Raw genomic sequence first — 12,392 nt, 5'->3', positions numbered from 1 at the left:
CGACAGTGGTACCGTCGCAGCGCCTGCTGGTACCTTGCCGCTCGGAGTGAGGCTTCACGATGGTGTTCCTCCCCTAGCACAAGGTCCATCCCCCGCATGGCGTCTTGCTGCATCTCATCGAACGCCAGGACCCGTGCGGAGCGATGCTTGACCTTGTGAGGGAGAACCGCTTCTGCTCTGTAGACGAGGAAGAACGGGGTCTTGCCTGTTGGCTTGGTGGCAGTGGTGCAGATGGACCACAGCACAGACTGGAGCTCGTCGTGCCAGCCTTTGCCACATGCCTCAAGCTTCTTCTTGAAGGTCCTGGTCTTGAGGCCCCTGAGGACCTCCGCGTTGGCGCGTTCGGCTTGACCGTTGCTCCTGGGGTGTGCCACTGAAGCGTAGCAGATCTGCGTTCCAAGGTTAGCATAGTATGCCTTGAAAAGATTGTTAGTGAACTGCGAGCCGTTGTCGGTAATGATGCGATTAGGGACCCCAAACCGGCTTATGACACCCTTGATGAACTTGACAGCAGATCCGGCCAGGATGGTGCGGGCGGCTTCTACCTCCGCCCATTTGGTGAACTTGTCGATGGCGACGTAGAGGTAGCAGTAGCCCCCAGGCGCTTGAGGGAATGGTCCTAAGATATCCAGCCCCCAGACTGCGAACAACCACGAGATCAGGATGGTCTGGAGGCCCTGAGCTGGCTGATAGATCTGCTTGGCGTGGAATTGGCAGGCCTCGCAGGACTTCACTAGCTCGGTTGCGTCGTTGAGAGCCGTGGGCCAGTAGAACCCGCTGTGGAACGCCTTGCCGACGAGGGTCCGTGATGACAAGTGGTGCCTGCAGTCTTCGCTGTGTATGTCAGCCAGTAGCTCGTTCCCCTGTTCCCTGGAGATGCATCGTAAGGAAACACCATTTGGCCACTTCCTGTATAACTCACCGTCCTGGATGCAATATGCCGTAGCCTTTCGGGCCACGTGCTCTGCGTCCTTCTCCTTCTCTGGCAGCGTCCCTTGCGTCAAGTATTCCTTGAGCTCCTTGGTCCAGCACCCCTCCTAAGGCTCGAGCGCCAGGAGTAGGCACGCTCCTGAGGTCGGGCCATAGGCCGGGGCTCCTAAGGCAGGTGGTTGGGGGAGTTCCTCCCGAGACGGCACCGACCTCGGGAGTGGAGGCGCTGCCGACGACTTGAAGAGCCACTCCTCAAATACGCCAGGCTCTTGGGGTTGTCGCTTGGACGCCCTCTTGGCGATGTCGTTGGCCTCCTTGTTGGTGCCACGGGGTACGTGCTTCAACTCTAGACCAGGAAATGCTTTTCCATTTTGCGTACCTCCGCGAGGTATGCCTCCATGTGCTCGTCCTTCGGCTCGTATACCTTGTTGGAGAAGTTAACGAGGAGCTACGAGTTGCCCTTGATGGTGAGGCACTTCACCCCAGGGCCACCTCGGCCTTGAGGCCGGCGATGAGTCCTTCGTACTCCGCGATGTTGTTGGAGACCTTCTCGCCCTGCTAGAAGCAGAGTTGCATGGCATAGTAGAGCTTATCCTGAGTAGGTGAGATGAGCACTGCTCCAGCCCCCGCGCCATGGCGTGCGAACGCGCCATCTAAATACATGACCCAGCCATCTGGTGCTTCACTTCCTGGCGAGAGGGATCAGTCCTTGCCTGCTTCAAACCCCGGGGCGTCGGTCCATTCTGCCACGAAATCGGCGAGCGTGGCCCCCTTGATGACCCTAGTTGTGCTGAACTCTAGCTGGAATGCTTGCAGCTCGATGTCCCATTCGGCGGCTTTTCCAGCAGCATTGGGGCTCCTGAGTACCCTCTCCAGCGGGTAGGCCAAGACGACCTTGATTGGGTGACCCTGGAAGTAGTGCCGCATCTTGTGTGAGGCCACCAGGAGCGCGAGCAAGAGCTTCTGAGGCATGTGGTATCGTGCCCTTGCATCCCGCAATACCATGCTGACGAAATACATCGGGTGCTCGACGAGGGCGGGAACATCGACGGAGCTTGTGCCTGCCGGTAGTTGGGGCGTCTCCTGAGATGACGGCACCTCAAGGGCCCGATCGCCTGCTGGGGCCTCTGCCAGCCCGCGAACGCTGCCCTACTGGGCCTGGTCACCCGTTGGCATTGCTTCAGCCCTTGTAGTGCCCTCCGGGTCCTGCATTGCCTCGGCTGGTGGCGCGGCAGCCCCTTGGCCTGACGCTCCTCCCGGACCGCCACTAGAGCTGCGCTGGCGGAGTAGGGAATGGTGGCAAGGTAAAGCACCAGGGGCTCGAGAGGGCGAGGCGCCACCATCACCAGAGGGCTGGTCAGGTATCTCTCGAGGTCTTGAAACGCTTGGTCGGCTTCTGGGGTCCACTCGAATGGGCCCTTCTTCTTCATCAGCTTGAAGAACGGCAGGGCGCGCTCTCCTAGCTTGGAGATAAAGCGCCCCAGCGAGGTCACGCAGCCTGCAAGCTTCTGCATCTCCTTAAGAGTTTGTGGTGGGCTCATGTCTTCTATCGCCTTGACCTTCTCTGGGTTGGCCTCGATCCCCCTATAGGACACGAGGAAGCCTAGCAGCTTGCCGAAAGGGACACCAAACACGCACTTCTCCGGGTAGAGCCGCAAGTCCACCTGGCGCAGACTCGTGAAGGTCTTCTCTAGGTCCTGAATCAAAGTTCTTGCCTCCCGAGATTTTACCACAATGTCGTTGACGTAGGCTTCAGCGTTCCTCCCGAGCTGTTGACCCAGGGCGATGTGCATCAGCCGTTGGAAGGGCGCACCTGCGTTGCGCAGCCCGAACGGCATGCAAGTGTAGCAGTACACCCCACACGGGGTGAGGAAGGCCGTCTTCTCCACATCCTCCATTGCCATCTTGATCTGGTGATAACCTGAAAACACGTCCAGGAAGCACAGCAGGTCGCATTCGGCGGTGGAGTCGACAATATGATTGATGCGCAGGAGTGGGAACGGGTCTTGGGGGCAAGCCTGGTTGAGGTTGGTGAAGTCAACACACATGCGCTCCTTCTCGCCTTCTTCGGTACGACTACAGGGTTCGCCAGCCACTCAGGGTACCGAACCTCGCGAATGACACCCGCCGCCTCCAGCTTGCGGGTTTCCTGGACGATGAAGGACTGCTTCTTCGTGGATTGTCGCCATGCCTTCTGCTTCACGGGGCGCACATTGGGGCACACCCTTAAGTAATGCTCGATTACCCCTCTTGGGACCCCCACTAGCTGCTTGGGTTCCCAAGCGAACACATCCTTGTTCGCACGCAAGAACCTCACCAGTGCCTCCTCTTGATTTGGGTCGAGGTTGGCGCCTATGGTGAAGGTGGCTCCTGAGGACCCATCTTGCTCGACCGACACCTTCTTGGTTTCGGCCCGATCTTGAGTGAACAACTACTTCTTCTTTGCTGGTGCGGCCTCCTTAGCCCCCGGGGTGGCCTCGTTGGCCGGTCGTGCCACCACGGCGGTTTTGAGGGCTCACTTGAGCGCCGCTAGAGCCTCCTTGGTATCCCCAACTACGGTGAGGACGTCCTTATTCCGGGGCATCTTCATGAGGTTGTATGCCGGATGGGTCGTCGCCATGAACTGAGCCAGAGCCGGGTATCTGAGGATGGCGTTGTACGGGAGGCCGATGCGGGCGATGTCGAAGTCAATCAACTCGGTGTGGTAGTTGTCGTGGGTGCCGAAGGTCGCGGGGGGGTGGATCTACCCCAAGGGGCTAATGGAGCCGCCGCCGACCCCAGAGAAAGGTTTGCTGGGTCAGAGCCGTTGGAGTGGTACATGAAGAAGGTTGAAAGCCTCCACAGAGAGCATGTTGAGACCGGCGCCGCCGTCGATGAGGGTCTTGGTGACAGCTACGCTGTAGATGGTGGGCATGCACAACATTGGGAGCACACCGAGCCGATGGTGGTGGCGGGGTGATCCCTTGTGTCGAAGCTAAGGTCGGCCTTGGACGCCGCCCAACCCAAGGGAGCTCTTTGGCGCGCGGAGGCGGCGCCAATCTAGCGAAAGGCCGGCTTGGTGTGACGGTCCGAGGGTGGTGCTTGCGAGCCGCCGAGGAGGGCCGCGACGGCGAGGGGCGCCGGTGCCGCGAAGCACGCGGTGAAGAGACCGCGCAACTCCTCCCAGGAGGTCACCGAAGATCCTGGCAGGCTGAGCAGCCAGGCGCATGGCGCGCCGGCCAGGGCCAGGGAGAAGCAGTTGGCCATGACCTGGTCATCGCCTCCAGCTTCGAGGACGGCCTTCTCATACGCCTGCAAGAAGGCCGCCGGATCTGCCGTGCCATCGTAGCGGGGTGGCATCTCTGGCTTGAACTTGTGCGGCCACCGCACCTGCCGCAAGGTGTGGGTGAAGGCCCGGACGCCCGCGGCGCATCCGCAGGCGCATGCCGGCCTAATCAGAGGGGTGGCGTTTGTTGGGGAACATAGTAATTTCAAAAAAAATTCTACGCACACGCAAGGTCATGGTGGTGCTTAGCAACGAGAGGGGAGAGTCGTCCACGTACCCTCGTAGACCGTTAAGAGGAAGCGTTATGACAACATGGTTGATGTAGTCGTACGTCTTCATGATCGACCGATCCTCAGTACCGAACGTACGACACCTCTGCGTTCAACACATGTTCAGCTCGGTGACGTCCCGCGAACTCACGATCCAATAGAGCTCGAGGGAGAGTTTCGTCAGCACGACGGTGTGGTGACGATGTTGATGAAGCTACCGTCGCAGGGCTTCGCCTAAGCACCGCTACAGTATGACCAAGGTGGATTATGGTGGAGGGGGGCACCGCACACGGCTGGGAGAGATCAATGATCAACTTGTGTGTTCTAGGGTGCCCCCTGCCCCCGTATATAAAGGAGCAAGGGGGGAGGTCGTCCCTGTAGGGCGCGCCAGGAGGAGGAGTCCTCCTCCTAGTAGGAGTAGGACTCCCCTCTTTCCTACTCCTACTAGGAGGGGGAAGGAAGGGGAGAAGGAGAAGGAAAGGGGGGCATCGCCCCCCCTTCCTAGTCCAATTCGGACCAGAGGGGAGGGGGCGCGCGGCTTGCCCTGGCCGGCCCCTCTCTCTCCACTAGGGTCCAACAAGGCCCATTAACCCCCGGGGGGGTTCGTTAACCCCTCCAGCACTCCGGTAAAATCCCGATTTCATCCGGAACTCTTCCGATGTCCAATTGTAGGCTTCCAATATATCAATCTTTATTCTCGACCATTTAGAGACTCCTCGTCATGTCTGTGATCATATCCGGGACTCCGAACCACCTTCGGTGCATCAAAACATATAAACTCATAATATTGATCGTCACAGAACTCTAAACGTGCGGACCCTACGGGTTCGAGAACTATGTAGACATGACCGAGACACGTCTCCGGTCAATGACCAATAGCGAAATCTGGATGCTCATATTGGTCCCTACATATTCTACGAAGATCTTTACCGGTCAAACCGCACAATAACATGCGTTGTTCCCTTTGTCATCGGTATGTTACTTGCCCGAGATTCGATCGTCGGTATCTCAATACCTAGTTCAATCTCGTTACCGGCAAGTCTCTTTACTCGTTCCGTAGTGCATCATCCCATAACTAACTCATTAGTCACATTGCTTGCAAGGCTTATAGTGATGTGCATTACCTAGAGGGCCCAGAGATACCTCTCCGACAATCGGAGTGACAAATCCTAATCTCGATCTATGCCAACTCAACAAGTACCATCGGAGACACCCGTAGAGCACCTTTGTAATCACCCAGTTACGTTGTGACGTTTGGTAGCATACAAAGTGTTCCTCCGGTATTCGGGAGTTGCATAATCTCATAAGTCATGAAGAAAGCAATGACAACAAACTAAACGATCATCATGCTAAGCTAACGGATGGGTCATGTGATCCCGTTAATCAAATGACAACTCATGTCTATGGTTGGGAACATAACCATCATTGATTCAACGAGCTAGTCAAGTAGAGGCAAACTAGTGACACTCTGTTTGTCTAGGCATTCACACATGTACTAAGTTTCCGGTTAATACAACTCTAGCATGAATAATAAACATTTATCATGATATAAGGAAATATAAATAACAACTTTATTATTGCCTCTAGGGCATATTTCCTTCAGTGTCCGCCATGAAGTTGGACGAAGCAAGCGGAGAGGTGGAGCTTCGGCGCACCCCTACCTGGCGCGCCAAATGTTGGATTTTGGGTTCCAGCAAAACCCTTGAGGTTCGAACACTGGGGTGCGCACGAAGATCTCTCCTCCCTCTAGCCCACACTCTCACCGCAATCTTTAGGCTTAGCGCGTCGAACCCGAAGAACAAAGGGACATAAGATTTATACTGGTTCAGGCCACCGATGTGGTGTAATACCCTACTCCAGTGTGATGTGGTGGATTGCCTCTTGGGCTGAGGATGAACAGTTACAAGGAAAGAACAGCCTCCTGAGGAGAGGTGCTCTTGTGCTTGGTGAGTTGATGCGGTAGAGGATCGGCCCTCTTCTAAGGTGGTGGCTAGTCCTATTTATAGAGGCCCGGATCCTCTCCCAAATATTAGGCGGAAAGGGATCCTACAACGGCCAGTTTGAAGGGGACAACTAGTACAAGCTATCCTGACAAAAGATGGTCTTCGCCTGCCAAAGGTTCTAGTGGTGACGCCGTCCTGGGCTCCATGGTGACCTACGTCCTGCCGTCCTGTTGGTCTTGGTCTCGTTGCATCAATATGGAAATCTTTGCTTGAGGCCTCCGGACTCCGCGCATGCGCTTGCCTCTTTAACACCAAAGAGGAAATGAGGACACTGCGCGCGCTGGCGCCCGCTGGCCTTGGTCGTCATGGCTTGCGTCACAGGAACCTCGCGAGGTGCCTCTTGCCTTGATCTCTCCGCCCCTCGTGAGCCAGCCTGGTGAGGCCGCCCCCAAGGAGGTATTGCGTCGTTCGCCTCGCGAGGCTTGGCCCCTCACGAGGGTCTTGAGTGTTTGCTGGTGAAGATGGACCGTACATGACCGCCGGTGGAGCCGCGCCATGGGCCACAGGCAGGCAGGTCTGGGGACCCCCATTCACAGGACGCCGACAGTATATTCAAAAGCGAAAAAGTATAGAAGTAGTTAGTTGAGAGAATCTCAAGAAAAGTCTTGTTCCTCCTTCCGTTGGCGCCGCTTTAGATCCGCACCATCGGAGATACGGAGGATCTCGGCCCCCCGCTGACGGGAGGGACCACGTTCTCGTTTTTTGTTTGGTTCAATGTCTTGGTTGGTGCTGTGTGACGGTGGCGATGTCCCTGGGTAGAAATAATGTCTCCCACGTCTAATCCCCGTCCCGACGGTGGAATAGCGTGTCGGAGGACACGTGGAGGTGTGTCTCCGTCGGATTTTGAGGGATTCAGTCGATGCTGGTCTTCGATGGATCTATTGGGATCCAATTTGTGTTCATCTTCGTCCGTGTGGTTACAAGTTTAATCTTTCCGATCTACTACTCTCTTCATCGGCGATGGTTACTGCTGTGGTGCGCTGGTTCTTTAGGATCTTAACGCAATGATTTCTCAACTGTCTATCACAATAAAGTCTGTCTGGATCCAGCGAGGGATGGCGATGACGACGGTGCTCTTTCGACTCGCTTCAGTACTTGTAGTCGTTGCTAGATGGTCCCTGAATCTGGTTGTAATTTTTATTACCTCCAGTGTTTTATGGACTGCGATGATTGATGAATAGTGGAAGTTTCTCTTGAAAAAAAAGTTAGCTGAGCGTATAATATTGGCCCACAACTATTGGATGTATAATTACGAAACTAGATTAAACATTTTGAACGGCTTAGATTACAAAAAACTAAAAAATCACGAAAACAATTACTATTTCACTAACCCCGGATTTAATTAAGAATTTGAAGTATAATAAGTAAAGAGTAATATCAGAGCGGGAGAAAATTGTTCCCGCCACGAGGTCTCTTGTGCGCTTCGAAAACTCCCGCGAAACCTGTTCGTTCCCCTCCTCCAAATCCAACCACAAGAAGAGGAGCCCTCCCCCCTCTGGATGCCGCCGCCGCCGCCGCCGTCGTCATGACCGCCGCCGCATGGCCGGTCTGCACCATCTGCTACGAGGACCTCCGCCCGCTCTCCGACCAGCACATCTACTGCCTCCCCTCCTGCGGCCACGTCTTCCACGCCCTCTGGTCCGCCCCTCCCTTCCCTCCCAATCCGTTATCTTCTCCCGTTCTGTCCTCGCGATGGCCGGCTAACAGAGAGGCTTCCCGCGTGTTGTTGCAGCGTAGAGCAATGGCTGGAGTACTGCCCGAGCGCGGGCGGCAAGAAGAAGGGTAAGTGCCCCATCTGCAAGCAGGCCTGCGGCGCCTCTCACCCCCCGACTCGCCTCTTCTTCCAGTCCACCGGCGCGTGCCCCACGCAGGCGCCCCCCTCCTCGTCGCAGGACGCCGACCCGGAGGCGCTCGCCGAAGAGGTCGCCCGGCTGGAGCAGAAGGCGTCGTCCCTTGGCAAGGTGCTCGAGGAGCAGCGCGATGGGATCCAGAAGCTCAACGCCGAGGCTAGTGCTGCTACCGCATCGGTCGGATCTCTTATTGGGCTGGTTCTTTTGTGTGGATCGCTAATGGTTTCTTGGTGGTTCTTGGTTCAGATCGTCAGGTGGAAGGAGCAGGCGGCGACCGCGGAGACGATGCGGGAGTCGGCTAGGAAGGAGAAAGAGTCTGTGCAGCGGCTGCTCAATGCGAAAACAGAGGTAAGTAAGTTCATTGTTCAGGTGGCGAGATCTATTCTCCCTTTTCTGCGTCTGGCGATGGGTTACTGAATCGTGTTGGTAAATCATGGTAGGAGTTGTCGAGGAAGACGTCAGAGTGCGTGAGGTTGCAGGAGAGGAGCCTTGCGTTGGCGAAGGAGCTTGCGGCCCTGAAGCTGTATGCTTGTTCAATCTGAAGTGTGCACAAATATCTGTGTTTGATGAGTGAAATGCATCTGTCTTAATATCTTGTTCTTAGGTCGACTGACACGAACCTTCAGGAAGAAGAGATCCTAAAGTTGGCTTCATTGGGTAACCATGGCAACCTTGAGAATGCTGTTGACGTCCTGAAGAGATCACTTGCTCTCCGCAACAAGTATAATTCTCCATCATTTCCTCATGTTGAAACATGTCGTTCATGTTGGGTATCCATACTAGTTTGGGGGTAACTGCCTAAACATGTTTTACACTGAACAATGGGACCTCGTCATCCACTTCAATAACTGTTAAAGAGTAGTAATAGTTTATGTAAAACTGAATATTGATTTTGGGTAACCATGGCAACCTTGAGAATGCTGTTGACGTCCTGAAGAGATCACTTGCTCTCCGCAACAAGTATAATTCTCCATCATTTCCTCATGTCGAAACATGTCGTTCATGTTGGGTATCCATACTAGTTTGGGGGTAACTGCCTAAACATGTTTTACACTGAACAATGGGACCTCGTCATCCACTTCAATAACTGTTAAAGAGTAGTAATAGTTTATGTAAAACTGAATATTGATTTTGCTTTACCTTATGATGTCGAGTTGGTGAACTTTGGATCGTTGAAGGAAGTGTAATGACCTCAACCTAAATTATAGTCAGTATTTCAGCTATGAAGTTGGAGTTATGACTTGAGACAGTTTCTATGCTCTGATGTCCAATGATGATACTAGTATCAAATGAATTAGCACTTTAGCAGGCGACATGATGTGCCATTCTGGAATCATTTCCATACAAACTAGACAAAGAGTCCTTTTCCTTCTTAAATGAATGCTTTGATTGTCACAAATGATATTCTTACTTAACTTGGTGATTTTTTCTTCTTTCAAAAAGTTACTCTTGTAGCGTACGATTTCACTTTGTATAGCATGGATTTCATGCTTTGGACACTTGGTAATGCATTTTTCTTTCAGGAGCTACAAAGACTTGATGGTCCAATGCAATCATCTGGGAAGATCAGAAAGTCGCGCTCAGCAGAGGATTGAGAAGGACAGGGAGCTGATAAAGAAGTTGAGGGTATGCTTATAACAACTTAAGATCTGTTCCCTGAATTTACATATTTAGTTTGGGTGTTGATCTCTGCAAATAAAAACAGGCAAAGGTACTTGATCTTCAGAAGGAACTGGAAGAAAAGGAAAATAATGTCATCAGAGACTTGAGGTCTTCAAAGAAATTTAAAGCTGACCAGAACCAGACAAATCCAGTGAAGGCCAGTGCTAATAATGGTTTCTCTAGTCCTAGTGCTGGATATGGGAATCAAACGGTTAAGCTTGATGATGTGATGCAAGATGGATGCAACGAGAAGGTTCAGTCGAACCAGGTGACCCCTGAAGCTAAAAAAGATCCGATCTTACAAGACAGCCTTGAAATAAAGATTGCAGATGTGATAGACTTAGATGCGGATGACAAAGGCACGATAAAATGTCCCGCCAAGCCGTTCGGGTATAATGATTACACTTCGGATACACGAAATCAGTCCAGTCGCTGTGAACGTGGTACCGAAGAGCCCACGGCATTCGGATGTGAGCCTTCCTTCTATGTACCAGAAGAAACATCATTTTTGAAACACACGGCAGCTACTGGAAAATCAACATTTCAGGAGTTTCTTATGAAGACCAAACTGCAAAACGTTCAAGAGCTTCCTGTTCTGAGAAGCACGAATGTTACAACTTCAACATGTAAGAAAGAATCACTGACAATTGGTGGCATCTCTAAACAAGCAACTAGGCTGGCTTCTGGCACTGGACCTCAGACATTTCACAATTTAAATTCTCTTTCCGGTGAGTTTCTTGTGAAGTTGCTGATGCAGAACCTCCTTTGGTTGTTTCTTACTATTTGGGATATCCAAGCTTGTTATTTATACTCAATCTCCTGTACTTAGCAACCACCTTTTTCTACAATCAGATGATGATTTTCAAACGCTACCTGGATGTACCGGTGAAGGGGCAAGAAAAGGCATTGGCAAATGGTCCAAGGGCAGGGCAGCACCCGGGTATCTAGGTGCAAACACAAACAAGGGCAATCTGATATCTGTGGGGCACGACGGGCGCGGGGGAAAGGTGAAAGTCCTGAGAAATCATGGCCGGTTCGCGGTGAGTTCAACAAGCTCAGCTCAGGTTCTTCCCTGTCGGACAGCAAAAGCGGCTTAAGTGCATGTATGTATCTAATGTAATCCCATGCATGGATCTGTTGTTGCAGGATAGTAGGACTCCAGCATTGTGGCCAAAGGCACAGCAGAAGGCTGTAGGCAAAGGTGGGCAGTCTAACCTAGAGCACTTCTTTGAGAAGAGATGATGATCCTAGCTGTGCTCCAACTGAGAATGCATGTTGTGGTGAAATGGTGCCACTGCCTGCTGTGTGTCTTGTGCCATACTTGCAGGGAGACATGAATCCAGATTTTGTAATCGGTATACTATTGGCATTGGGCCAGTGATGTTAGAGGTTGGACACAATCTCTCAATGGTATTTGAGACGCCTGAATCCCTCAGTGCCCTGGCTTATGCTTTGGTTTGTCAAGGGTTCAGTTTGTGCCCACGGTGGCATTGTTTATTTGTTTTGATGCACATGTTGTGTCATGTTTTCTAATTAGTATTGTTAAGAGTTGAGGAGGCAACAGAGAAGACTTCACTTTTGGCTCAATGCCAAACTAGGTTATCTGCTGCTGTGTCCGGTTTTGTTCGGTTCACTTTTGGGATCAAATAACAGCTTCAATGATAAAAAACAACAGTACACATTCAGGAAAAGTATACTGAACTTGGTGTGAACACATTTTCATTTTTCATATTATCCTCAGACTTAATTCCCATCCTGCTAACAGTTTACTATTTGGTTTCTGTATTCTTCTGTGTGAGAAAACAAAGGATAACATGATATACAGCCTGGTAGGTGCTAGGAAGAGGTGGTTTTTCTGGAGACGCCATGACACGGCCCAATCATGACGAGACACTGCACATGAACCGAACCATGTAGGTTCTTTTTCTTAATGTACGATAGTATATTAGCAACTACTACTCTACTAGTAGGTGCTCAACTTCTAGATCCACTGAAAATGATGTTTAGTGAAAAGCTACACTCTACTTTTGTCTTTAACTCAGAAGCACACAACTTGTAGTTCTCTTGTCAAGGTCAAACAAGTTTAATAAGTGTTTATTTTTAGACTAAATTCCATCTTTTGCCCTCTCTTTTGGCATTTTTGACAGGAACTACCCCATTTAAGAGATTTTCATCCGTGTTACCACATTTTACAAAACTTGTATATTCAATATATTTGCACTACTGGATAGGAGTATATGTTCTGGCGTTATTCAAACTTCTATCTAACTATCACTTAGCTACTTAAAGTCGGCTTAGATATGCACACGTGTATATGCAGTGCAGTATTATTAGTTGCACATGTGTATGTATGCCTACACACATAAATGTGGCCTCCCTTCAAGTGGTAAAGAAACCGTCGCCTCCTAATAGG

The 12,392-nt window shown here is 51.8% G+C and overlaps 1 protein-coding gene across 1 annotated transcript; it reads left to right on the top strand.

Moving 5' to 3' along the window:
* The first annotated feature begins 7,874 nt into the window (after window positions 1-7,874).
* On the top strand, window positions 7,875-11,566 carry LOC119334669. The gene is made up of 9 exons (XM_037607212.1): window positions 7,875-8,105; window positions 8,200-8,473; window positions 8,564-8,665; window positions 8,758-8,840; window positions 8,922-9,038; window positions 9,841-9,943; window positions 10,023-10,707; window positions 10,832-11,019; window positions 11,126-11,566. Exons 1-9 carry the CDS (start codon window positions 7,993-7,995, stop codon window positions 11,219-11,221), a joined length of 1,761 nt encoding a protein of 586 aa, XP_037463109.1. The 5' UTR covers window positions 7,875-7,992; the 3' UTR covers window positions 11,222-11,566.
* The last annotated feature ends 826 nt before the right edge of the window (window positions 11,567-12,392 follow it).

This window comes from Triticum dicoccoides, chromosome 7A (genome assembly GCF_002162155.2).
Source record: "Triticum dicoccoides isolate Atlit2015 ecotype Zavitan chromosome 7A, WEW_v2.0, whole genome shotgun sequence".
NCBI lineage: Eukaryota > Viridiplantae > Streptophyta > Magnoliopsida > Poales > Poaceae > Triticum > Triticum dicoccoides.
The sequence above is the reverse complement of the archived record's forward strand: the minus strand, read 5'-3'. Positions and strand labels throughout refer to the sequence as shown.